This window comes from Canis aureus, chromosome 19 (genome assembly GCF_053574225.1).
Source record: "Canis aureus isolate CA01 chromosome 19, VMU_Caureus_v.1.0, whole genome shotgun sequence".
NCBI lineage: Eukaryota > Metazoa > Chordata > Mammalia > Carnivora > Canidae > Canis > Canis aureus.
In genome coordinates this window covers 40,826,553-40,854,001 of record NC_135629.1, presented here as the reverse complement: position 1 = coordinate 40,854,001, position 27,449 = coordinate 40,826,553, and the positions used below count along the sequence as shown (strand labels likewise).

The following is a 27,449-nucleotide window of genomic DNA, read 5'->3' as shown; positions in this document are numbered from 1 at the left end:
GCCCGCCCGCCGGCCATGGGCAACGAGGCCAGCCTAGAGGGCGGCGCTGGCGACGGGCCACTGCCGCCCGGAGGCACAGGCCCTGGCCCGGGCCCCGGCGCGGGGAAGCCGCCTTCAGCACCTGCCGGCGGCGGACAGCTCCCCGCTGTTGGCGCCGCGAGGGCGACCGCGGGACCACCCGGCCCAGGTCCCGGCCCAGGCCCCAGCCCGGGCCCTGGGCCTGGCCCGGGTCCTGGCAGGTAAGCGCGCGTCGCGGCGTCCGGGGGTGTTGAGGGGGGCGGGGAGCTGCAGCCTGAGGCCGGAGCTGGGGCCCGCGACCCCGCGACATAGTCTGGACAGCGAGGTCAGACGTCCGGCCACACTTCGTCCCCAGCCCGATTGACGATTGACGAGAGCCCGGTGGTGTCAGGAAGCAGCGCTCCCTTTCAAGCTACCTTGCCTTGGTAAGGCAGGATGGTGAGTGAGCGCAGGGTCAGTCAGGGCCTGCAGACCGTGACTCCGTCACGAACCCCAAATTTGTTTCCCCCCAACGCTGGGCTCAGGAGGGGCTTATGTAACCTCAACCTAGTCCCTCCGCACTGGGGAGCAGTGGGATGGAAAACATCCTCTCGGTCTGCTGGTATCTGCATATGTCCATTGTGTTGGGCCAAGGAAAGAGCACAATGGGAGTGGCTGTCAGGGAAGATAAGTGTCACTGCGAGGATCGAGGATCGGAGAGATCTGGAAATAGTTGAACCATGAACTTGGTCATGCGCTTTCCTCAGGCATTTAGTGACTATAATCATCTTTGGAGGAAGGGAAATGCCACTGAACACCAAAAAGTATTTATTTAGGCTCAAAAAAATGAACAGGGTCATGTGCTTTCACCAAGGTTTAGTGAAACACCCTGGGGTGAGGCAAAAATGCTACTGAATCATCTATCACCAGATATGTTCCTGTTGCCTTAAGATTTAAATTACCACCTCAAGCCAGGGAAAAACTGAAACCCATATAGAATGCTTTTAACAGAACACATCTGATCAAATACCGTGAAATTAGTTTGTTTAAAATGTATGCCAGCTGAGGTCCTACAAAAACACTCAAGTGGTAGTGAATGCAGTGCAGGGAATGCCAATATATGATAGATTAGTAGACTGAAAACTTAGGAAAGCTACCAAGAGACGACAGGATAAAATGGAAGGCATTATCTTTACATCAAACGGGTCCAGGGAGTAGCAAAACCCCAGGGCGGGAGGGGGCAAAGGCGAGGAGGGTTCCATGTGAGTCTGCTGATCATGCTGCCTTGGCTTTTCTGTGTGGGAACACATAACCTGTGAAGGAGCATGATTTTTGATTCTTCAGCTGTCCAACTGTGACTCTCATGTGTTTATTTCCTCAGAAGTCATTTCTTAGACAACTAACAGTAATGAAAGGCTCTTAACAGCCTGAAACCTGACACTGACAGGCCAGCCTGTGAGCATCCCCTTTAAAGGGGGAATTTGCCCATTTTACATTAGCTATTACAGTAATGCAATTGGTTAGCATATGGTTCTTAGCACTGCAAATACTGTCCATTTTGCTGCATGTTGAGCTGCTATTTGAGTTTTAGGTTGAGGGAGCCTCACCCAGGCTTTAAAGCATCTACAGCTGAATGGAAAAACACCTTGTTGTTGGTAGTTATATATATGGGGAGCTTGACATTTCTCTTCTGGTAAACAAACAGGGTGCTCTGTTTTTAGTTTATCTAATGTTGCAGAAAGAGCCAAACGTATGGAATTTTGGAAAGATTGGGCAGCTTAGAGGGATAAGAGGAGACTGGTGTCTACTACTCATATTCCTTTTCAGGGTTTCATTTCTACCCCATCTGTGCATTCTGCTACAGGACAGACTCATGAATTCCTGTGGGTCAGGGAACCATGGGGCTCCTGCTGGAATTAATAGTCACATAATATTGCTCCTGGCTGTGGACAAGGCTCACCCATGGGCCTATGGTGCTATGGTCCTATGGCTCTCAAACTTAGGGTGAGCTGGGGCTGCTTGTCACCAAAGCTCAGGACTAGGGGCCCTTAGGAGATGGGATTTACTGCTCCAGCTGATATGCAGCTTATCACAGTACCTCAGATGAGCAGTGCCTCCATGATATGTCTCTCCTTCAGCATTAGAATGGCTTTTGCTTCTCACCAAAGCATCTCAGGTACCTGATGCCAAATTTAGCATGTTCTATTCAGAGAGGCTACTGAACAGATTGGCCCATTGATTGAAGAAAAGCCCCATGGCATGTGCTTCTGGGCATTCAGGAAAGAGCAGCAGCACAGTTTCAAACAAGTTTGTGAATTTGGGAGCAGTTAGGCCTCATAGAGGTAGGTGGAGGGTCAGGTAAGGGCAAGATCATTTTACTAACCTCAGACAGGTGTGGAACTGAGGTTCTGGGGGAGTCAATTCCTGGCTCTTTCCTGTTGCCATATTACCACATGGTACCCCAGAATTAGTCTTTTCATCCTCATACTGAGCTCAGTTGGGTTCTGTGAGGGGGTGGCTCCGCTATTTATGACTGAAGAGCCTGACTTGAATCCCATAAGTAGCAGCACCACCACACCCATAGTGCTGCCTCTTAGCTCATTTGGATGATATGGCACTTTGGGCATTGGAGAGTCCCTCAAGGCAGGGCTGTCTGCTTCTGGTTTCAGGGTTGCCTATACAGTTATATAGCTTATACCTTTCTAAAGAAGTGCCAGATCAGAGAAACCTCTACTGTTTGAGCTATATGCCCTGGCGTGGGCTGCATCCTCCTAGAGGAAGGGGCATCTTTCATTCATTCACTTCTTTTTATGCCTGATGTACAGTGAAGTGCTCAAGTTGATGGGATTTAACCTATGTACATACCCACGACACACCATCAGTTCAAGATGAAACTTTATTAGTTTCCCAGAAAGCACCTTTTAAAAAAATTTCACAGAAGAGCCACAGAAACCAGTGACAACCTGTCTAATCTTTATTTTTAAATTTTTTCTTTGAAATTTTATTTATTTATTCATGAGAGACACAGAGAGAGACACAGAGACACAGGCAGAGGGAGAAGCAGGCTCCCTGCAGGGAGCCGGATACAGGACTTGATCCCTGGATCCTGGGATTACACCCTGAACCGAAGATAGATGCTCAATGGCTGAGCCACCCAGGCGTCCCCAACCTGTCTAATCTATACCACCTGTGGGCTTTGCATGTTCTGAAATTTGCAAATTGATCTTCAGTCAATTAGCTGAGGTGTATTTACCAGTATCAAGAGCCAGCACTGTGTTGGGCTTTGTGGATGATCTGGAAGGGTATACAATGCTCCCCTGTCCTCTAGCATCTCATAGTCTGGGTAGTAAGACAGCTCTCGAAGTGCCAAATTATGAAATTTGGCTGGGTAGCTCAGTGTCTGAGCAGCTCAGACCGAGAAGTCTCGGGGTCTGAGCAAGTCAGTGTCTGAGAAGTGCTAAATAGACAGTGCTTATAGAACAATTGTCAAGTGAGAAGAGTGGAGAGGCAGAGCCAGGCTTCAAAAGAGGGAGAAACTGGGATCCCTGGGTGGCGCAGTGGTTTAGCGCTTGCCTTTGGCCCAGGGCGTGATCCTGGAGACCCGGGATCGAATCCCACGTCGGGCTCCCGGTGCATGGAGCCTGCTTCTCCCTCTGCCTGTGTCTCTGCCTCTCTCTCTCTCTCTCACTGTGTGCCTATCATAAATAAATAAAATAAAAAAAAAAGAGGGAGAAGCCCAAGGCATGCTGGAAAAATGGTTGTGTTATGAGAGGTGGAGAGGGAGAAATAGCATGGGGAACATGGTCTACATAGGCAGGGACAGTGGGCAGAGAATGGGGCCAAGTGCAGAGGTATGGAAGAGAGCTGGGGCAAACCAAGTGAGGTGGCTTTCCCTTAATACCCATCAAAATCTATGATCAGCTCAAAGTTACCTCTCACTCACTTCTAGCTCATAAGCTTTGGAGACATCTTTAAGGCATCTGGCACACAGAGTCTGGTCATGTGCTGGAAGGTGAGTGAGGCTGCTCTGTTAACTACAGTCTGAGCTCCTTTCTCTCTCTCTCTCTTTTTTTTTTTTTTTTACATATTTTATTTATTTATTTATTTATTTATTCATTCATGAGCGATACACAGAGAGAGGCAGAGACACAGGCAGAGGGAGAATCAGGCTCCATGCAGGGAGCCCAATGTGGGACTCGATCCTGGAACTCCAGGATCATGCCCTGAGCTGAAGGCAGACGCTCAACCGCTGAGCCACCCAGGCGTCCCTGAGCTCCTTTCTCAAATGGATTCATCATAATTCTATGCCAATAAGAAAATGAAAATAAAAATAATTGGGTTTGTCAGATATAGTATATCTGGTCTGGGATTAGCCAGACTTGTTATACTGTATCAGCTAACAGGCTCTAGAAAAATCTGGGACTAATTTGTAAGGATGAAATGAAAGTATATAATTGCCAGGTTTAGAAATAAGGGCCCTTTATCATTCAGAGATCCAGTTTGGCCCGAGGATCTGGATTCTCATGGAGGGCATGACACAAGAATTATGCTAAAGTGACCTAACATCTAAATGGTAATGATGTCAAAATTTCACCCAAAGGGGCAACCATTTCTCATCTTCCTTGCCAGGGAGAAAGGGGCAGCTTTGAAAATGTAGCTTTTCCTAGCATTGGTAAGACTGATAAATTGCTGCTAAAAACAAACAAACAAACAAAACAAAACAAGACAAAAAAAAAGGTATGGTGATGTTGGGGAAGAAAGGCTTTCTTCTAATTATTTTTTTAACTTTTTATTATAGAAAATTTCAAATTTCCAGTAGAGGTTGAGAGAATAAGCTAATGAACTCCCATGTTTCCATTGCCCAGCCACAGTTATCACCAACTCATGGTTGGTCAAGTTTATCTGTCTTCCTCACCTGCCATCCCCATGAAGGCAACTTCCAGATATCCCTACATTTCATCATCCATATTTCAGTGTGTATTTCTAAGAAATAAGGGCTTTGTATCACAGCACCACAGCACCACAATCACCCCCAAACAGGATAACAATTCCTTCCTTCTTTTCTTTATTTTTTTTTCATTTATTTATTTATTCATGAGAGGTACAGAGAGAGAGAGGCAGAGACATAGGCAGTGGGAGAAGCAGGCTCCATGCAGGGAGCACAATGTGGGACTTGAATCTGGGACTCCAGGATCATACCGCGAGTCGAAGGCAGACGCTCAACTGCTGAACCAGCCAGGCATCCCATAATTTTACTTTTTTTTTTTAAAGTAATCTCTACGCCCGACATGGGGCTTGAATTCATGATCCTGAAATCAAGAGTCACATGTTCTATTGACTCTACCAACTAGGCAAGGAGCCAGTTAGGTGCCCTGATAACAATCTCTTCTTAATTTTAGCAAATACCAGTCAGGGTTCAGGTTTTCTGATTATCTTGTGAATTTATTTTTATGGTTGGTTTGTTTGAGTTGTGATCTAAACAGGGTCTACACATTGGATTTGTTTGATATATTTCTTGAGTTTCTTTAAATCTGTAGATTCCATCTCCTTTTTTTCTGCCTTGCATTGGAGAACTGTGTCATTTGTCTTGTTTCTCACATTCTGCAGTATGCGGATTGTGTCTCTATGGTGTCATTTAAGATGTTTCTCTGTCCCATATTTTTCCTTTAAGCTGGAAATTGTATCTAGAGGCCATTCAGATACATTTCATTCTTTTGGCCAAGAAATTCTAGCTTTAAAAAAAAGTTTGTCAAGGGCTTCAGACATGAAAAGACTGTGAGTTCCCGGAAAGTAGATCCAGACTTTGGACTAATTTGGGAGCCAAAGAAGATACAGTGGGTCATTTTTCTGTTCTTTTTTCTAAAGTTCTTCTTCTGAGTAGGTTTGATTCTGGATTTGAGAGGGCAAAGCTTTCAAAGCCCTTAGGTCATGCCCTTTCACCCAGCTTTGGGGAATCCTCCCTGTCTATATAAGTCGTCGGTTGCAAGGAGATAGGGTTCGGGGCTTCAATAAATCCTCTCTATTTTCAGAGGTCCTGCATGTCTCAGTAGTGCCCTTTCTTCCTGTTAGTGATAGAAGTGGGAGAGACAGACCCTGCTGTGTGGGGGCTATTTGAGGAGAAATCTATTCCTAGAGCCTGTGGCTCATGGGCAATAAGTAGGGGCTGACTGTGGAGGTAGGTTGGCAAAACTGTCACAATAATTATAACTACTCGTACTGGATGTCTGCTTCACCATGGACATTCTGCTAGGTGTTTTACACATACTCACTCCAACTACCTGGCCATGTAGCCTAAAGGCCCCATCCATCTGCATCTTACTCATTTTTCCTACCTGGGGACTCACTTTTTACAATGGTAAAATGGTGGTGGCCAAGACTGGCATGCCTACAATAAGGTCCAAGTGTCACGTTAGGGCTTGAGGCCCTCCTGGTGAGCTGGGGCTTGGTGGACAATGTAGCCACATGGGGACTCTTGCCTGGGCTTCTCCAGGGGTATGTCATGCTGGCAGTGGTACTGCATTAGTAAGACTTGCTCACGCTCCTTTCCTGCCTCAAAGGCCCTTTCCTTCTCCATTTACCAGTATAGTGGCAGAAGCTAGTCATAGCTGGGGAATGAGTTTGGGACCATGGCCTCTGGGACCTGTGGTAGAGGAGATGGAATTCTAGTGTCTCTTCCTGCAGATAGGGCCTCTGGTGGCTGTCTCTTGCCCCCTTGCATTCCTGCAGCCCATGTGTCTTATACATTAGGTTCTGGTCAGCTGTGCCTGTGGAATGGAGCCAGTAAATATGCTCTCTGATTCATCTGTGCTATACCTTGAGCCCTAGGGTGGTCACAGTGCTGCTCTGATCTCTCTATCTGTTCTTTGCTCATATGGGTATCTAGGATTCTTAAGAGAGCCTTGCTCTAGAAGAGCCCCCTTACCTGGTACCCCCACTTCTTTTTTTTTTTAGATTTAAAAAAAAAATTATCTATTCATGAGAGACACACACACACAGAGAGAGAGAGAGAGGCACAGACACAGGCAGAGGGAGAAGCAGGCTCCATGCAGGGAGCCTGACGTGGGACTCGATACCAGGTCTCCAAGATCACACCCTAGGCTGAAGGCAATGCTAAACTGCTGAGCCACCCGGGCTGCCCACCCCCACTTCTTCTTCTCCTTTTTTTAAATAATAAATTTATTTTTTATTGGTGTTCAATTTGCCAACATACAGAATAACACCCAGTGCCCACCCCCACTTCTTAACAAGAATGTCACATGGAGGTGTATTGGGAGCCTTTAGGGAACTCTAGCTCACCCTGGGATAAATCCAGAACTGTTTGGGTGGCCTGGCTGCCTCTGAAGTGGGTGGGGCTGCTATGAGGGCCTAAGGTAAAGAATTTTCCCTGAGCAGAAATAGAAGGGTTAGCTTCTGGGACTTGGCCCCAGCCACTGAAGAGATAAAAAAGCCTTAGCAGCAGCTCATGCAAGGATCAACCAATCTGGGACTGCCCCTGGGCCCAGAGTTGTTCTCCAGTGCCATTGGCTTGGGGAGGGGTTATCCCTTCCCAGGATGCTGGAAGAATCAATAAGGCATTTGGGTGCTTTGAAAGAAAAGAGGGTAAGGAGATTTCCTGAGAGTCACACCTTTACTTCCGATGTATTTGTGCATGCAGGTAGGTAATAAGGGTCACTTGCCGTTTTTGCATATGGGAGTGGTTGTGAGGGATTTCTACAATTAAGTTCTATGTACTAATAGGATTTATTTAATTTTATTTTTAAAAATTTTTTTAAAGATTTTATTTATTTATTCATGAGAAACACACAGAGAGAGGCAGAGACAGAAGCAGAGGGAGGAGCAGGCTCCATGCAGGGAGCCTGATGTGGGACTCGATCCCAGGAGCACTGGATCACACTCTGAGCTGAAGGCAAATGCTCAACCACTGAGCCATCCAGGTATCCCTACAGTAGGAGGATATTAAAACGAAATTTTATCTATATATTCAGGAAACCCTTCTCTGAACACTTAGATGCCTATCCCTGGGTGAGATATGAGGAGCAAAGGAAGGACCACAAAATGGGCTGTGCCTTCAAGGAGGTCCTAGTCTGGTAAGAAAGAAAGAGGGACTTGTTTAGATTTTTACCCTCAACTTCCTGAAATTAGAGTTTGCTCCTGCTTTTTCTTTGTTTCATAGAGTTAAGATAAATGAGAGCAAGGGCAGCCCGGGTGGCTCAGAGGTTTAGCGCCGCCTTTGGCCCGGGGTATGGTCCTGGAGACCCGGGATCGAGTCCCATGTCCGGCTCTCTGCATAGAGCCTGCTTCTCCCTCTGCCTGTGTCTCTGCCTCTCTCTCTCTCTCTCTCTCTCTCTCTCTCTGTGTGTGTGTGTCTCTGATGAATAAATAGATAAAATCTTAAAAAAAAAAGATGAGAGCATGATTAAAAGGGCTTGTATTATTTCATATTCTAAAATAGTAGAACAGGGCAGCCCGGGTCGCTCAGTGGTTTAAGCGCCGCCTTCGGCCCAGGGCCTGATCCTGGAGACCCAGGATCGAGTTTGAGTCCTACATCGGGCTTCCTGCATGGAGCCTGCTTCTCCCTCTGCCTGTGTCTCTGTCTCTCTCTCTGTGTCTCTCGTGAATAAATAAATAAAATCTTTAAAAAAATAAAATAGTAGAACATATATTTGTATGGTGTTTTGCAGCTTACAAAACACATTCACATAACATTAACTTATTCTGTTGGGAACTCCAAAGGCCTAATAGGAGAGATTTAGAGGAACAGCCAGCTAGCTGACTTTAGCAAACTGAAATGCCATACACTGAGCACAGCTGGAGAACCACGTCACTTCCTTGCCTCCTGCTCCGAGAAGATGGAAAATTTAGCAACAGGATGGGGAGGGCTTTGAGGACAAGAAAAGGATCAGGAAGTAGGACATTTGAGCAAAGGACAGCATAGGGGTGGGGGATGGGGAATACTGGGAGCCTCCTGGGTGGGGGTCAGAAACTCAGGCTTTAATCAACCCTGACATTACCCCAAACTGGCTGTACCTGGAGTAGGTCCTCACTATTTTCCATCTGTAAAAGGAGAGGTTTAACTAGGTGATCTCCAAGGTCTCCTCCATCTCTGACAGCTTATTTTTGTTAGATGAGTAAGAAGAAAGGGTGATGCTTCCTGCTATTCCTTAGCCCCGCTGAGGAGAGAAAATAGATATGTCGTGCAGACTTTGGGTTAATTAGAAGAGCTTTAAATGAAGAGGATTGCTCTTCTTCTGTGCTCTAGAGATCTTTCAGAGTGGACAAGATGACCTTGCAATCAAGCCTGGAGCCAGAAGAGGGACTGGCTGGCACTGTGCCTCTCAGTTGCTTCTGGCAGATGGGAGCTCTTGAAAAGCCGCTGGCCTCCTTCTATGGGGTTGGCTGGCCAGCCACCAAGGCTCCTACCTGGGTCTTGCAGCCTGCTGCAAGCTCCCTGTTTCCAGCCATGCATGGTCGCTTATCTCTTGTGTAGTATTCCACTCATATCCCACAGGTGCTCTGGCACCTGTGCTGCCTCCTCCAGGTGGGCAGTAGTGCAGATTCCTTCACTTATAGAGTGAGGAGATGGATTTGGTGCTCTCTGCAGTTTCTCCTGCAGCTCTGTGGGTTCTGTGGGCTCTGGCTAGGAGCTTCCTTCAGGAGCATGGTTTAGCTTCAGTGGGTGATATGTTTGCTCTGTCCTCCTTTTATTTTGAGCATCCAATCCAACTCCTAACAAATGTCAAAATGTCTGCTTCCATATTCTCTGAAGGAGGAGCTCTGCCTTGGTGTGAATACCCAGTGGTCAGTGGCCTTTGGTCCCTCCCAGGCGGATGACTCTACTGTTGGAAAGTTCTTTCTGTTTGTCTGAAATGGGCTTCCTTACATCTCCTGTCTCTTGGCCTAGCTCTGCCCTCTGGCATATCCTACTTATCTGCTCACAGGTTTACTCTTACCTCCTCAACTGCAGGGTTCTTCTCTAGACTTGACTCCTCCAGGTCCTCTGGCTGCGATGTAACTCTGGGACCCTCGCCAACCTGGGCCATTCTGCCCAAGGCTGTCAATATCCCAAGGACAGAAAGGTTCAGAGAACAGGACCTAGGACTCCGTATGTCATATTGACTAAGAGTGTCACAATCTGAAGGATAAGTGGCCTTCACTCATCAGCCCGAGAATACCATCCTACACCTCCCTGGGTGCCCTCTGGCCCTACACCCCACACTTGTCCGGCCTTATGCCGGGCATCTCCATCCTAGGCTTGTGCAACCTAAGTATGAATCCGTGGGGGCCTGGATGAGTCTCTGCCATGTCTTCTTTCATTGTCCTTGGAGATCTCTTCCAACCTAGTGAGACCCTAGTTAGTCTCCTGAAGTAGGGATAGTAACTAAGACAGTGTACTTGTTTTTGGAATCATGCTGGAGAATTTCTCTCCTTCTTATGGCCCTGTGAGCCCACTTTCCAAATCTTTGTATCTCACTTTGAGTGGTCAGTGTTGAGCCCTCGAGGCCAAAGCCTGGCCAACTCTGGTTTGAGGTGGTGTCAGCTGAAGATGGTGGTAGAGCTGGGTTGTTTTAGAGAGGCAATCACTCCTTGCACCTATGGAAGTCTCTGTGCACCACAGAGGAAGCTTTCTCTCAGGCCTGTTCTTCCCTGGATTGGCCATGTCATTCTGGCCTCTTTTTGGGATACACTGGCCTTAGGCTCTGTAGGGTGGATGTTCCCAGGAGCAGCAACACTCTGCACTTGAAAATTTCAAACACATATAAAAAGAAAAAAGATGGTATGATGAACCCCCTCCTGTGAACTCATCACCCAGCTTGAACAATGATCAGTATTTTGCCATCTTGTTTCATCTATATTCCTCCAACTTTTTTTTTTTTTGACTGAAGTATTTTCTATCAAAATACAAACATACCATTTTCCTCATAAATACTTTAGGATGTACCTCTAGTAGTTAAAAGCTGTTTTTAAGTTAATCCAGTGACATTGGGATCCCTGGGTGGCTCAGCAGTTTGATGCCTGCCTTCAGCCCCGGGGCGTGATCCTGGAGTCCCAGGATTGAGTCCCACCTCCAGCTCCCTGGATGGAGCCTGCTTCTCCCTCTGCCTATGTCTCTGCCTATCTCTCTCTCTGTGTCTCTCATGAATAAGTGAATAAAAAATCTTTTAAAAAATCCAATGATATTATCACAGCCAACAAAGTTAACTATAATTTTTTTAAAAGATATTATTTATTTATTTGACAGAGCACAAGCAGGGGAATTAGAGAGAAAGAGGGAGAAGGCTCTCTGCTGAGCAGGGAGCTGGACACAGGGCTCGATCCCAGGACCCTGGGATGATGACCTGAGCCAAAGGCAGACATTTAATTGACGGAGCCACCCAGGCACCCCTATAATTTCTTAATATAACTTAAGACCCAGTCCATGTTCAATTTTACTTTTCTCAAAAATGATCTTTTAGGGTTGTTTTGTTCTTATCAGCATCCAAACATTGTATACATGTATATATTGTATATATATATATACACACACACACATACATATGTATATGTAATGTATATATGTGTATTTGTTTGAAAATAATAGTATAGATATTTTTACTAACACTAATACTAGTGAATGTAATTTAAGATCTCCTTGTGATTTCTTTTGTCCTTAGTTTATCCCTTTCCAGGGATGTCTAGTCTAAGTTCTATGTTTTATTTTTTTTCTCTTTTAAATTTAAATTCAATTAACCTGTAATATTATTTTCAGAAGTAGAGGTCAGTGATTCATCAGTCTTATATAATACCCACTGCTCATTATATCGTGTGCCTGCCTTAATGTCCATCACCTAGTTACCCCATCACCCCCTAGCAACCCTCAGTTTGTTTCCTATGATTAAGAATCTCTTATATTTGTCTCCCTCTCTGATTTTGTCTTGTTTTATTTTCCCCTTCTTCCCCTATGATCCTGTTTTGTTTCTTAAATTCCATATATGGGTGAGATCTTATGATAATTGTCTTTCTCTGATTGACTTATTTTGCTTACCATAATACCTTCTAGTTTCATCTACATCATTGCAAATGGCAAGGTTTCATTCTTTTTGATGGCTGAGTAGTATTCCATTGTGTGTGTGTGTGTGTGTGTGTGTGTGTGTGTGTATACACCATATCTTTATCCATTCATCTGTCGATGGACACAGTTTCTGTGTTTTAGAGTTGTTAGAAATGGTTCTTCTTGGTGAAGTTATATCATTAAGAAGATATACAATTGAACTCTTTTTTCCAGTTTGTGTTCTATTTGTAAGGATTGCTTTTTGATCACTTATCTGTTGCCACGATCATACTGCATGGTAAATCAGCCAAGACTTAGTGGTTTCAAACTTCAAACTTTTTTTTTTTAAAGATTGTATTTATTTATTCATGAGAGAGAGAGAGACAGAGAGAGAGACAGAGAGAGGCAGAGACATAGGCAGAGGGAGAAGCAGGCTCCATGCAGGAAACCTGATACCTGACTCGATCCCGGGACTCCAGGATCACGCCCCAGGCCAAAGGCAGGCGCTAAACCACTGAGCCAGCCAGGCATCCCCAAACTTCAAAATTTTTATTCTCACTCATGCTGGCTAGGATTCACTGATCTAGGCTGGGCCCTGGGCTACAGGGCCCAGTTATTTATTTTTTTTTAAAGATTATTTATTTATTTATTTATTTATTCATAGACACAGAGAGAGAGGCAGAGACACAGGCAGAGGGAGAAGCAGGCTCCATGCAGGGATCCCGACGTGGGACTCAATCTGGGGTCTCCAGGATCACACCCCAGGCTGCAGGCGGCGCCAAACCGCTGCACCACCAGGGCTGCCCTACAGGGCCCAGTTAAACACAGGTCTGCTCTGCATGTCTCTCATCCTCCTTGGACAGCAGGCTAGCCAGGGCATGTTCTTCCGGTGGTGATGACAGATGCACAGGAAGGCATGCCTAACCACACACACACACACACACACACACACAACTTCAGTCCTCTGCTTGAAATGACACATCTGCTAACATTACTTTATTTATTTATTTTTAAAGATTTATTTATTTATTTATGATAGAGAGAGGGAGAGAGAGAGAGAGAAAGAGAGGCAGAGACACAGGAGGAGGGAGAAGCAGGCTCCATGCCAGGAGCCCGATGCGGGACTCGATCCCGGGACTCCAGGATCGCGCCCTGGGCCAAAGGCAGGCGCTAAACTGCTGAGCCACCCAGGGATCCCCTGCTAACATTACTTTAATCAAAACAATTCATATTGAAGCCCAAAGTTAAGGGATGGTGCTGCAGTTACTCTGACTGTATAAGAAATTACCCTAAAACTTAGTGACATCCAACAACCATTATTTTGCTCACGGATTCTGTAGGTCAGGAACTCAGGGCACATGGGATGGCTTATTTCTGCTCTACAGTGTCTGGAGTGTCAGCTGGAAGACTCGAAGGCTGGGGACTGGAGTTATCTGACATGTCTTCATCACTTAAATGTTTTACAGTTGATTCTTGCTAGTAGCTGGGAGCCTCAGTGCTTCTCCCCATGGGCTAGTTTGAGCTTCCTGTCCACCTGGTTTCTGAGTTTACAGGGTATCCTAAGAGAAAGAGAAAGAGAAAGAAGAAGCCAGCTGGAGACTGTACTGCCTTTTATGACCTAGTCTCGAAAGACATGTGTTGTTATTTTTACCACAATCTATTCATTGAGGCAGTTCTAAAGTCCTACTCAGTTTTGAGAGGAGGAGACATGGACTCCATCTCTTTTCTTTTCTTTTCTTTTCTTTTCTTTTCTTTTCTTTTCTTTTCTTTTCTTTTCTTTTCTTTTCTTTTCTTTCTTATAGTCACAGAGAGATAGAGAGAGAGGCAGAGACACAGGCAGAGGGAGAAGCAGGCTCTATACACCGGGAGCCCGATGTGGGATTCGATCCCGGGTCTCCAGGATCGCGCCCTGGGCCAAAGGCAGGCGCCAAACCGCTGCGCCACCCAGGGATCCCGGACTCCATCTCTTGATGGGGAATGTACAGGTTCTATAAGAGATTGTAGAAATCTTGTGGAGACCATTTTTGGAGAATAGAGTCTGGCACATCTGAAAAAAATATACTTTGCCCTTAGTGGGAGGAATTGCAAAGTCACATGGCAAAGGGCAGAAATCCATTGAGAACAACAATGGCTTCTACCATTTTTTTTTTCTTTTCGATTTAATTTTCTTAAAATTTTGTAAAACTTTTATGTGATTCCAAATAAGATGAATAGAGAGAAGTATAGTTCTATCTTGTTCCCTTTTACCTTGTTTTCTTCCTTCCCTGATAAGAATTCACGTTTATCAGTTTTTGTCCATTGTTCCTTCTTGAAAATAATATAAGGAAAATATAGATTCATTTAACTAAAAAAAAGAGATTCATTTAACTCTCTTTTTTATATATATAAAAGGTAGCAAATTCTGAACACTGTGCTGAACTTTGCTTTTTTTCTTATAATGTATCCTGAAGATCACCCCGTAGCAGAATGGAAAACTCCTCGTGATTCTTTTTTTGCATCTGTATGGTGCTCTGTCATGCAGGTTTTCCATAGTTTATCCATGGACATTGGCCTGTGGCTATTCCTCTTACAAATAGCTGCACACTGAGGAACCTGGTGTATGTGTCATTTTGTATTTTTACTATCTATGGGGCAGTGTATCCAATGGAACGGTTTCCTGGTGTATCTATGGGATATTTTGCATGTTTAGGGTACCTCTGGTTTAGTTTCCTATGGGATGCTGAAACAAGATGGTAAATGCACATTGTGCTATGTTTTGGCAAGCCCGAGGGGCAAAGGCAAAGGTGGGGTGCTAGTGAGAGGCTTGGACAGTGTTCAGGTGCAAGGATGGTCACTGAACCAAGACGAGGGAGTGTGAGGGAGTAGGGAGAGGGAGAAAGTGCTAAAAAGTGCTCAACTTCTGAATATATGCTGAATGTAGAGCCAGAGGAGTGCTGAATGGCTGGTTTTGAAGAGTCAGAGAAAGAGAAGAGTCAGGAGGACCCCTCAATTCTGGCCTGAGCATGTGGTACACACTGAGGGCAACTGGGGGTGGGGCCTAAGATCAGGAGTTTGCTCTTGGACAAGTTGTGTTTTAGAGGCATCCAAGTGAGACATTAGGTAGGCAGCTAGGCATTCAGGTCTGGGCTGGAAAAATAAAGTAGCACCTCACCTGCACATGCATTAATATTAATGCCACCTGTTTCCTACAAGTACCCTGAGGAAGAGATAAGGAAGAGGAAGAGATTGAGGTAATACTGGGGTTCCAAGAGGGCGGGTCAAGTACAGTAAATTTGACAGACTTTTACCAGATGAAATGCTGGAAATGAAAACACTCAGTCTGAGGCCTGGAGTTAAGTACCAGCCAGTTGCCTGGTTCCTGCCCAGGGCTGAGGATCTGAAGGTGAAGAGATAGATTATTAGCCCTATTTCCTATACAGAGCTGTTTGAATTAAACTTGATTAAGGCTTTGGTCCTTGCCCTCTGGGCGCTCTGACTCCATGGGGGATGCCCGGGGGGCTCAGAGGACCCACTGTGGTCCATCTTCCTCATCTTCATGTCCAGCTTCTAAAACAGATACAGAATTTGGGCCTCAAGCTGGAGAGTTCACTTGAAAGGGCTGGCCCATCCCACAGGCTCTCAGAATCCAAGGTCAGGGTTTCAGCCCAGGCCACAAGAGCCACAGAAACCACCTGCTTGCAATGGGAAGAATACCATTTTGTCTCTTAACCCTCACTTGAGTTCATGAATCTCCAGGAAGTTTGAACAGTGGTGTAGGATAGGGTTCCCTTGGCAGATGTGGGGGGTTGGGAAGAGGGCAGGAAGGAGGGAGCTCCTGGTCTGCAGCTGCTGCTCTGGACTGGTGATCTGCCATAGAGCACCAGGGGCAGAGATACCAGTGTTACTCTGGAATGTATATTTCTCTGAGCCCAAGGCCCTGGAGGCAGGTTGTAGCACATGGAGCTGGCTCAGAAGTCAGCAGACTGGAGTAGGGCTTTCCCAGGGGCCAGGCATCCATCCTTGCTTTCCTTGTGTACCAAAAGCATTTTTACAAATCATGGTACTTAGCACTGACTGGTAGGGGTAGAGGGGCTTCCTGCCTGGATGCTTTTGGGGAACTGTGATGCAGGCTAAGCCTATGAAAGAGGGGCAGAATGGGAGCAGATAGAGCAGGGCAGCTTGCTCTGGCTCCCAATAGGCGAGGTCTGCCACACTGCCTCCCCTTCCCCTTCCCTTAACTCCTCAGTTTTATCAGAGTATATTGTGGAGTCCACCCCAGGGTCTTTGCTCTCTCACTGGTACTTGGCACCTCCCTGGCCACCTCGCTGTATTCCTTGGCTTGCTTGAGCTGTGAGGACGCAGACACTGAGGAGCTGCAGACACATAGCCTCTGCCCTGTCCCTACTCAGGCACTCAGGCAGGTATGAGAAGCCCTGGGAAACCCATCTAGGACTCCAGGGACAGGTGTCACACAACCATCTTTTCTAAATGGTAAAAACCTCCACACCCCTGAGTGTGTGCTGAGGAAGCAAAAATGTCCTCCCTATCCTCAAGTCAGAAAGCCTGGTGGGGACACTTGGCGGTTACACTATTTCCTTTCAATTATCAAGACCCTGGCTTACTTCTCTGGGTCTGCCCTGATGGTGTGGAGAACCCGTCTTTGGAGGCAGGAAGAAAGAAGAAACTAGAGGCTTTGCCTTTTGGGAGAGCATCTTGTGTTCCCTTTAGTCCCTTGTGAGCACTTATTCTGGGACACCCAGGCCTGTGAAGTAGAGGGCCAATGACCCCAGAAGTAATCAAGGCTGAGCCTCTGGCAAGGTATTCAGGGAACATGGGCCTCAGTCAGGCTCCTTTAGCATCATTTTCCCCAGTCCCTAATGGTAGCTCAGGATAAAAACCAAGACATTGGTATAAAGGCATGCATTGCTTTCATAAAGATAGTGATGATACTTAGTAGTAATTGATTTTGCTTATACAGTGACTTTTCCTCTGTGTATCTCTGTCCAGTAGAGGATCAAGATTACTGGTAAGGGATGGAAAGATTGAAGCCAGAGAGTTTTTTTTTTTTTTCCCAAGAACCCCATAGCGAGGCAGGGCAGGACCAGGATGAGGCGTGTGGGCTTCCCAGCCCTGGCCTCTGCTTGGTGGATCTCCCCTGCCACTTTGGGATGAGGAAACTTTCATATGTCCAGTCAGAAGATTGGACATCCAGTGTGAGGACTGGTCTGTTTGATATCCTTCCTGTCCCTGGATGGGGTTAGCTGGGGGAGAGGGGAGCAGGGAATAGTTTTAGAGTGACCTTGGGGTATAAGGCTCCGGGGCCAGATGAGAGGAGTCCAGGCCCTGGTAGATAGGGTTTGGGGACAAGGCCTTTGCTGTGGTGAGACTCCTTAGAACAGCCCAGAGTTCTTACCTGGGTCAAGCCCCAGAGGCCTCCGGGTCAGAGGTCAGAGGCCTTCATTCTTGGGAATGAAGACAGAGATTGTTCAGTCTTTCCTTCTGCAAGCTGCTGTGGACTCAGGGGTTACCTTCTCAAACAAGCTAACACTCTGTAGGCCACCCTGGAATGTATAGCCTTCAGGAACAAGACCTACAACCATGTAAGTGATTCCAGTAAAGCGTGCTGAATTTTATTCGATGCTGTGCTGTGGGAGTGGGTTTAGACATGTGGGATACAAGTAGCACCACCAACACCTGCCCCTAATAAATTAACTTCTCCAAAGGCCCAGCTTTCTCCCCAGGGAATGTTTTCCTCCCAAAAGATGCAGACTCATTGTTTAAGAGTGTTGCTTCTTTGTCCAACATTTTTGTTCACTGTTTATTTTCATTCAGTGTTTGTTCATTCAACAAGCATTTATTAATCCCACTGTGGGTCAGGGTGTGTGCAGACTGTGAGTTCACAGAGGAAATGCAGTAGGCAGCCTGGTTGGATCCCATACTCTGGGTGAACAAGAAGGGCTCAGCCAAAGCCACACAGTTAAGAGAAAGGAACATCAAAACTTCTCTTGTCCCCCCACCCTGCCCATTTTGTAGTGGGTTGGCCTGAGCCTCAGATAATGGCTGCTTGTACACACACACACACACACACACACACACACACACACACACAATGAGACCCTGATTACTTCTGGGGCTCCAGGACAATCTACTGGCCATCTTCAGTGGGCATTTTCCTGTCTTAGCTTCCTACACCTCCCTGTGGGCTGCTGCTGCTTCTGCTGCTGCTGCTGCTGCTGCTTCTTCTTCTTCTTCTTCTTTTTTTAGATTTTATTTATTTATTCATGAGAGACACAAAGAGAGGCAGAAACATAGGCAGAGGGAGAAATTGGCTCCCTGTGGTGAGCCTAATGCAGGACTTGATCCCAGGACCCTGGGATCATGCCCTGAGCCTCCAGGGGCACTGTAATCCCCAGGGTTATCTGGCCTGTCCTATCTATTGCTGCCATCTGCTACTCCCACCTCACTGGCTGTGGCATGTGTGCCTTCCTCAGCTGCACTCATGGCTCCTCCACCATCTGCCCTAGACCCCATCTTGAATCCGCCCACCCTCTCCACTGGCCGCCGAAGGACTGACACATACTTTTTTTAAAGAAACTGGATCACACTGAATACATTGTTTTGCAGCCAGCTTTTTTCATGGAACAATATAGGGAGACATTTCTCCCTACCCTCCCATTTCTCAAAGAATCAACAATTTTAGGCCCTAGATAGCTTCTTGTCACCTTGTCACTTCTTGAATTGGAGCAATCCATAGTGCCTTTTGGAGTCTTTTGTCCACTCCTGTGTCTTAGGCTCATGTCCAGGCAAGCTCCCAGACCCTTTGCCGTAGCTAGATACCTACTTGCTCAACCTTCAAGAGCAACATGAACTAGAGCAGCACCCTGTAGGGGTAGGACAGTGACTTTACCGCTGGGGCTCTGCCTTTGAACTTCAGAGAGTTTCCTCTGATGACTCTGGTCTGTCTTTCTGGCCAGGGCCATCTCTTGTACGTAGGCGTCCATGTGGAATTCCATTTTCTTACCCGGTATGTGGGATGAATTCACTTTTCTTTATTTATAACTTCTTCAGGTTGCATTGCTTAGATTCCAAATAATCTGAGCAGTTTGCTTGCATAGCATGGCCACGTGCAGCATGAGGAATCATCTGTGGCTGGCATCTTGGTCCCAGATGGTGCCCCTTCAGAGATTCAACCCCAAATCTGAAGGAGGGTGGACTTCATTTCTTTGGCCTCTTCCCTACTAAGGGTTTTGGTATTTGGAATTTGAAGATTTTTTTCTAGCACAGCCCAGCTCCACCTTGCATCAGACGTCTACCCACTCCAGGGCAGAAAGGTGCTTGGACTCATTCATTCATTCAGTAAATATTTATTGAGCACCTGCTACGTGCCAAGTACCATTGTAGGCAGTCCTCGCTGTTGGCTATGGATCCTGTCCTGCTTCTAAATTTCTTCTTTTTTAATTTTTTCTTTTTATTTTTTATTAAGTAGGCTCCATGCCCAGGGTAAAGCCCAATGTGGGGCTCAAACTTACAACCCTAAGATAAAAAATCAGATGCTTAACCAACTGAGCCACCCAGGCAGCCTCCAATTTTTTCTTTGTTTTGTAGGTTTTCCTACTATTTGTGGAAGTTTTTTGCCTCTAAATTTGCACTAGGAACATGATTATAAATTTCTAACTAATCACATCACAAGAATATTTCCCTGGGATTTTACTTAAAGTCTACCTTACTAGGAACATTTTAGTCTGCTAAGAAACGCCAAACAACTAGGAGGTGTGTTTCCTGTGTACTGGCCTCAATGTGTTTCTGAGGAGGCACTAGTTTTATAAGGTTGGGGGTCTGAGAGCAGGGCATGAGGGTCATAAATACCCTGGTCGGTTCCTAGACTCACTGCCCATTCTTCCAGTACTCTTTAGCTGCTTTGCTTCTTTTGTCATCAGTGTTCTCATTTGTGAAAGTGGAAATGATAAGAGGACCTGCCCTGCATGGTTGGTAGGAGGTTGATTATGTGAAGAGGGAGCCTGGCACATAGAGTGAGCTGAGAACACAGTAGCTGCTGGGGGTGATGCTGTTACTGTTTTGACTCCCAGGAACAAAAGACACTGAAATCATTAACTATTTCATCGGCTAATGTTTGTTTGTTTTTAAAATATATTTATACTACTTTTTGTTTTTTAATTTTGTGAATGCTTAGTACATTAGCACAGAAGTATAAGCTTATAGTTTAGAAATGGATATTGCATTCAGATAGTATTTTTAATCATTTTTTTGAGCTATAATTAACATGCCATAAAATTCACCCATTTAAAGTGTATCACTCCCTGGTTTTTAGTATAAGAGTTTGTGGTCTACAAAAGCTGCAATGCAAGTTTACAACATTTTTATCACACCAAAAAGAAACCCTGTACCTATTAGCAGTCACTTCTCATTCTTCCCCATCCCCAGGCTTAGGTAATCACTAACCTACTGTCTCTGTAGATTTGTCTCTTGTGAACACTTCTTGTTCAGAATAATTTAATTTTTTTTGTATGTGTCTGGTTTCTTTCAGTTAGCATGTTTGCAAGACTCATTCATGATGTAGCATTCTTCAGTGTTTCTTTTTATTGCTCAATAATATTCTGTTATATGGACATACCACATTTTATTCTTTGGTTCATGGATATTTGGGTTATTTCACTTTTTTGGCTTTGGCTCTTATGAATAATTCTGCTATGAACATTTGAGCACAAGGTTTTCTGCAGACATGTTTTCATTTCTTTTGGATGTATTCTGAGGAGTAAAATTGCTAGGTCATATTTTAACTCTACATTTCACATCTGAAGAACTGCTGGACTGTTTTCCAAAGCAACTGCACCATTTTACATTCCAATCAGCAATGAGTGATGGCTCTATTTTTTTCCACATCCTTGTCAACACTTGTTATTATCTTTCCTTTTCTTTTAGCTATCCTATGGGTATGAAGTAGTATCCATTGCAATTTTGATTTATATTTCCATAATGATGAATGATTTGAATATATTTTGAGGTGCTTATTGTCTATGTTTATATGTACTCAAATCCTTTGCCTATTTAAATTGAGTTGCCTTTTTATTGAGTTGTAAAAGTTTTTTATATACTCTAGATAGTAGACTCTTATTGGATATTTGATTTGCAAATGTTTTCTCCTATTCTGTGCTTTATCTTTTTACTCTGTTAATGATACATTTGGTGTCAAAAAGTATTAAATTTTGATATAGTCCAGTTTACCTTTTTTGTTGTTTTTTGTGCTTTTGGTTTCATATCTAAGAAATTGCCCAACCCAAGGTCATGAAGATTTACTTTTGTTTTTTTCTTTTTCTTTCTTTTTTTTTTTTTAAGATATTTTATTTATTTACTCATGAGAGACACAGAGAGAGAGGCAGACACAGGCAGAGGGAGAAGCCGGCTCCCTGTGGGGAGCTCAGCGTAGGACTTGATCCCAGGATCATGCCCTGAACTGAAGGCAGACACTCAACCACTGAACCACCCAGGCATCCCTACCTTTGTTGTTTTCTAAGAGTTTCATAGCTTTAGCATTTACATTAAAAAATATTTATTTTAGAAAAAGAGACTCTGTGTGTGTGTGTGTGTATGTGTGTGTGTCTAGGTACAGTGGGAGGAGAGAGAATCCTCAAACAGACTCCCTGCTGAGCAAGGGACCCCGAGATCATGACTTAAGCCAAATCAAGGGTTGGCCACTCAACCGATGGAGCCACCTAGGCACCCCTTGGCACTTACATTTAGGTCAGTGATCCATTTAAGTAAGTTAATTAATTAATTAATTAATTAATTAATTAATTAATTAGAGGGATTGAGAGAGTAAAAGTATGAGCAGGGTGAGGAGCAGAGGGAGAGGGACAAGCAGACTCCTCCTCACTGAGGAGGGAGCCCAACTTGGGGCTTGATCTAAGGATCTAGAATCATGACCTGAGCCTAAGCCAGATGCTTAACTGACTGAACCACCCAGGCACCGTTTTTGAGTTAATTTTTAGGTATGGTGTGAGCTAGGAATCCAACTTCATTTTTTTTTTTTTTTTTTGCGTGTAGATGTTCAATTGTCCCAGCACCATTTATTGGAAGGACTATTTTTTCTATATTGTATTTTCTTGGCATCCTCATCAATAGGAGAGGAAGAGAGATAGAGGAACCGATTGGTCAGTGGAGCAGTGAGAACACGCACACATAAATTAAGTTTACCATCTTATATGGGGATGGTTTGTGGCAGCTCAAAATAAGTACAATAGTACCATCAAAAGTCACTGCTCACAGATCATCATAACAAGTATAATAACAAATTTGAAATATCTCAAGACTTATCAAAATGTGACATAGAGGCACCATGTGAGCAAATGCTTTTGGAAAAATAGTCCCAATAGACTTGGTCAATGCAGGGTTGCCGCAAACCTTCAATTTATTTTTTTAAAAAAAGGCAATAAAATGAGGTCTGCCTATATTTAGGAATGTGTTAATTTATATTTACTTGTGAATTCCCCAAGTTTTTTCTGTTATCAATTTCTAATTTAATTATGTTGTGTTCAGAGAACATATTGTATGATTTCAGTTCTTTTAAATTTATTGAGACTTGTTTTATGGTCTTGCTTATGGTCTAAGCTCTAGAATGTTCCATGTGTACTTGAGAGGAAATTGCACTCTGCTGTTGTTGGGTGGAATGTTCTACAGATGTCTGTTAGGTCTATTTGGTTTATACTGTTGTTAAGGTCTTCTGTTTTCTTATTGATCTTTTGCTAAGCCGTTCTGTGCATTATTAATAAGTGCTCATATTGGGATGCCTGGGTGGCTCAGCGGTTGAGCGTCTGCCTTTGGCGCAGGGAATGATCCCTGGATCCAGGATCGAGTCCCCCATCAGCCTCCTCCTGGGGAGCCTGCTTCTCCTTCTGCCTATGTCTCTGCCTCTGTCTCTGTCTTTCATAAATAAATAAATAAAATCTTTAAAAAAGTATTGATATTGAAGTCTTTAGTTATTGTTGTTTTTTAAAAAATATTATTTATTAATTTATTTGAGAGAGAGCAAGAATGAATGGTGGGGAGGGGCCGAGGGAGAGAGAGAGAGAAAAGCAGACCCTCTCCTGAGCAGGAAGCCTGATAGGGGGCTGGATCCCAGGACCCAGAGACCATGACCTGAGCTGAAGACACACGCTTTACCAACTGAACCATCCAGGCACTACTGTTGTTGAATTTTCTATTTCTCCCTCTTTTATTTTTTATTTTTTTAAATTATTTATTTATTTATGATAGTCACAGAGAGAGAGAGAGAGAGAGGCAGAGACATAGGCAGAGGGAGACGCAGGCTCCGTGCACCGGGAGCCCGACGTGGGATTCGATCCTGGGTCTCCAGGATCGCGCCCTGGGCCAAAGGCAGGCGCCAAACCGCTGCGCCACCCAGGGTTCCCTATTTCTCCCTTTAATTGTCAGTTTTTGCTTCATGTATTTTGGTGCTTCATTATTAAGTGTGTGTGTGTGTATATATATATTAGTGTATAATTTACATATATTATATATTGATTGTATACAATTATAATAATCATATATAATTTTAATCTTTCTAATGGATTGACCTATCAATCTTTATCTTCAGTAATATCTTTTGTTGTTGTTCTAAAGTCTGTTTTGTCTGATATTAGTATAGCCACTCTAGCTCTCTTACAGTTGCTGTTTGCATGGTAATCTTTTCTCATTAAAAAAATTTCAATCTGTTTGTATCTTTGAATTTAAAATGTGTCTCTCATATATAACATATAGTTGGATTTTTTTTCTAAAGATTTTATTTATTCATGAGAGACACAGAGAGAGAGAGGCAGAGACATAGGCAGAGGGAGGAGCAGCAGGCTCCATGCAGGGAGCCCGATACAGTACTCAATCCCGGGACTCCAAGATCACTCCCTGAGCCAAAGGCAGAGGCCCAACTGCTGAGCCACCCAGGCATCCCTAGTTGGATTTTTATTTATTTTTTAAAGATTTTATTATTCATTAGAGACACACACAGAGAGAGAGAGGCAGAAACACGAGCAGAGGGAGAAGCAGGCTCCATGCAGGGAGCCCAATGTGGGACTCAATCCCGGGACTCCAGGATCACACCCTGGGCCGAAGGCAGGCGCTAAACCACTTAGCCACCTGGAGATCCCCACCTAGTGGATTTTTTTTTTTTCCTAGCTGGATTTTTATTTATTTATTTATTTATTTATTTTTTAAAAGATTTTATTTTATTTTTTTAATTCATGATAGAGAGAGAGAGAGAGAGGCAGAGACACAGGAGGAGGGAGAAGCAGGCTCCATGCCAGGAGCCCGATGTGGGACTCGATCCCAGGACCCCAGGACTGCGCCCTGGGCCAAAGGCAGGTGCCAAACTGCTGAGCCACCCAGGGATCCCCTAGCTGGATTTTTAAATCCAGTTTGATAATCTCTGTCTTTTGGTTAGATTGTTTAATCAATTTTTATTTAATAATGTTATTGATATGGTTGGACTTACATCTGCTGATTTGTTTTTTGTTTTCTGTATATCTCATGCTGTTTTATTCCTTTCTTTCTCCTTCTTTTATTAAATGGACACTTTCTAGTGTAATATTTTAATTCCTGTGGTGATTATATATATATATGATTTTATTTATTTATTCATGAGAGACAGAGAGAGAGAGAGAGGCAGAGACACAGGCAGAGGGAGAGGCAAGGCTCCTCCGGGAGCCCAATGTGGGACTCAATCCCAGAACTCCGGGATCATGCCCTGAACCGAATGCAGACTCTCAACCACTGAGCCACCAGGCATCCCGATTTTTTATATATTTTTAAATTATTTGCCTCGTGATTACTTTAACATTAGAATTTCCATCTCGTGTCAGAATCTACTTCAGATTTATGATAACTTAATTCCACCGTAATTTCGAAATCTTACTCCTCTATAGTGCCATTACTTCCTCCCTCTTTTTATGCTTATTGTTGTACATATTACATCTATGTGTTATAATCACTTATAATTGTAATAATTATTACTCTATATATAATATGATGTTATATATAACCTAAATAGATATTTTAAAGAAGCTGAGGGGAAAAGGAGAGCAAGTGTGTATTTGTAGAGTTTATATAAACCTTATTTCCCATTTCTGATTCTCATTTTTCCTTATGGATTCGTCACTATGTAATGTCATTTCCTTACCTCAGTACAGCTTTGTTCCCACCCACCTGCTTTGTACTCTTTTTGTCAAGCATACTACTACATTTCTATATGTGATGAGTTCAACAGTACACACACACACACACACACACACACACACACACACACACAGAGTTATGGAGTTTATGCAGTTGCTTTTTAGTCAGTTAAGAGAACAAAAGAGAAGAAGCATGCAATTATACTTTCTCTTATACTTACGTACATAATTATCTTCAGTAGCACTCTTTTTTTAAAAGAATTATTTATTTATTTATTCATGAGAAACACACAGAGAGAGTGAGAGAGAGAGAGAGAGAGAGAGAGAGGCAGAGACACAGGCAGAGGGAGAAGCAGGCTCCATGCAAGGAGCCTGATGTGGGACTCGATCCTGGGTCTCCAGAATCACACCCTGGGCTGCAGGCGGCGCTAAACCGCTGCGCCACCGGGGCTGCCAGTAGCACTCTTTTTTGTGTAGATTAGAATTACTATGTGGTGTTACTAGTTGTCTGCCTGAGGAGTTTGTTTGTTTGTTTGTTTGTTTCTTTCTTTCTTTCTTTCTTTCTTTCATTTATTTATTTATTTATTTTTTAAGATTTTACTTATTTATCCATGACAGACACAGAGAGAGAATCAGAGACACAGGCAGAGGGAGAAGCAGGCTAGGCTCCATGCAGGGAGCCCGACGCGATCCCTGGTCCCCAGGATCACGCCCTGGGCTGAAGGTGGCGCTAAACCGCTGAGCCACCAAGGTTGCCCAGAATTTCCTTTATTATTTCTTTCTTCCTGCCACCTAGCTTTTTGAAGTATAATTGACCTTTATTATTTATTGTAGCGCAATTTGCTATCAGTAATTTTTTTTTATTTTTTATTTTTAGTAATTTTTTTTTAGCTTTTGTTTATCTGAGGATGTTTTTATTTTACCTATTTTAAGAGTTTCTCTTTTTCCAAAATTTTATGTTTGTTATTAAAAAAGATTGTTGAGGGGACGCCTGGGTGGCTCAGTAGGTTAAGCATCTGCCTTTGGCTCAGGTCATGATCCCAGGTCATGATCGAGCCCTGGGTTGGGTTCCCTGCTCAGTGGTGAGTTGTTTTTCCCTCTCCCTGCCCCTCCCTCCTTTCACAGTCATGATCTTTCTCTCAAATAAATAAATAAAATCTTAAAAAAAAAAAAAAAAAGATTGTTGGGGGAGACGCCTGGATCACTCAGTCGGTTAAGCATCTGACTCTTGATTTCAGCTCAGGTCGTGATCACAGGGTCATGAGACTGAGCCCCACATTGGGTTCTGTGCTGAGGGTGGAGCCTGCTTGAGATTCTCTCCCTCTCTCTGTCCCCCCTCTGTCCTGAGTGTGCTCTCTTTCTCTCTCTCTCTCAAAAAAAGATTGTTGGCTCTGATAAGGTTGAGAACCAAAGACATAGAGTAATATTATAAAATTATGAAATATCAACACATTTCTTATCCACAGTTTTTAAAAATGGCAAGCCAATGGAGTAGAATAGTTTGAGACCTATTTGATTTTTTTAAAATTAAGATTATTGTAGATTCACATGCAACTGGAAGAAGTCCTTTCACAGTTTTCCTGGTTTCTCCCAGTGGTAACATTTTGCAAAACTATAGTATAATATCACAACCAAAATATTGACATTCATACCATCCATACCAATCTTATTCAGATTTCTCTGGTTCTACTCGTACTCCTGTGTGTGTGCTTATTAAGTTGTATATGGCTTTATCACCTGTGTAGATATGTGCCTCAACTGTTGCCATCAAGATTCTGAACAGTTCCAGCCACAAGGGTCTCTTGTGTTGTCCCTTTACAGCTATATCCACCCCCTACCCGTCTCTATCCTTCACTCCATCACTCACCCCTGACAACCACCAATCTGTCCTCATTTACAAAAATTTGCCATTTCTTTTTTTAAAAGATTTTACTTATTTATTCATGAGATATAGAGAGAGAGGCAGAGACACGCAGAGGAAGAAGCAGGCTCCCCATGGGGAACCCCAGGATCATGACCTGAGCCAAAGCCAGATGCTTAACTACTAAACCACCCAGGTGTCCCAAATTTGCCATTTCAAAAATGCTATATAAGTGGAATCATACAGTATGTAACGTTTTGGGGTTGGCTTTTTTCACTCAGCATAATTCCCTAGGGATTTACCCAAGTTATCCCTATTAATAGCCCATTCCTTTTTATTGCTGAATAGTATTTCGTGGTCTGTATGTGCCACAGTTTGTTCGGTCATTCCCTGTTGAAGGATG

At 44.1% G+C, this 27,449-nt stretch overlaps 1 protein-coding gene across 3 annotated transcripts in view; it reads left to right on the top strand.

Annotated features, from left to right (window-relative positions):
- BSN (bassoon presynaptic cytomatrix protein) overlaps nucleotides 1-27,449 on the top strand; it is a 98,473-nt gene continuing 71,024 nt past the window's right edge. For all 3 annotated transcript variants that reach the window (XR_013357915.1, XR_013357916.1, XM_077858840.1), the window contains exon 1: nucleotides 1-239. Coding sequence is in view for 1 of the 3 variants with exons in the window: in XM_077858840.1 (XP_077714966.1) it covers nucleotides 16-239 (224 nt within the window). In the remaining 2 variants the exon portion in view is untranslated. The remainder of the gene's footprint in view (nucleotides 240-27,449) is intronic.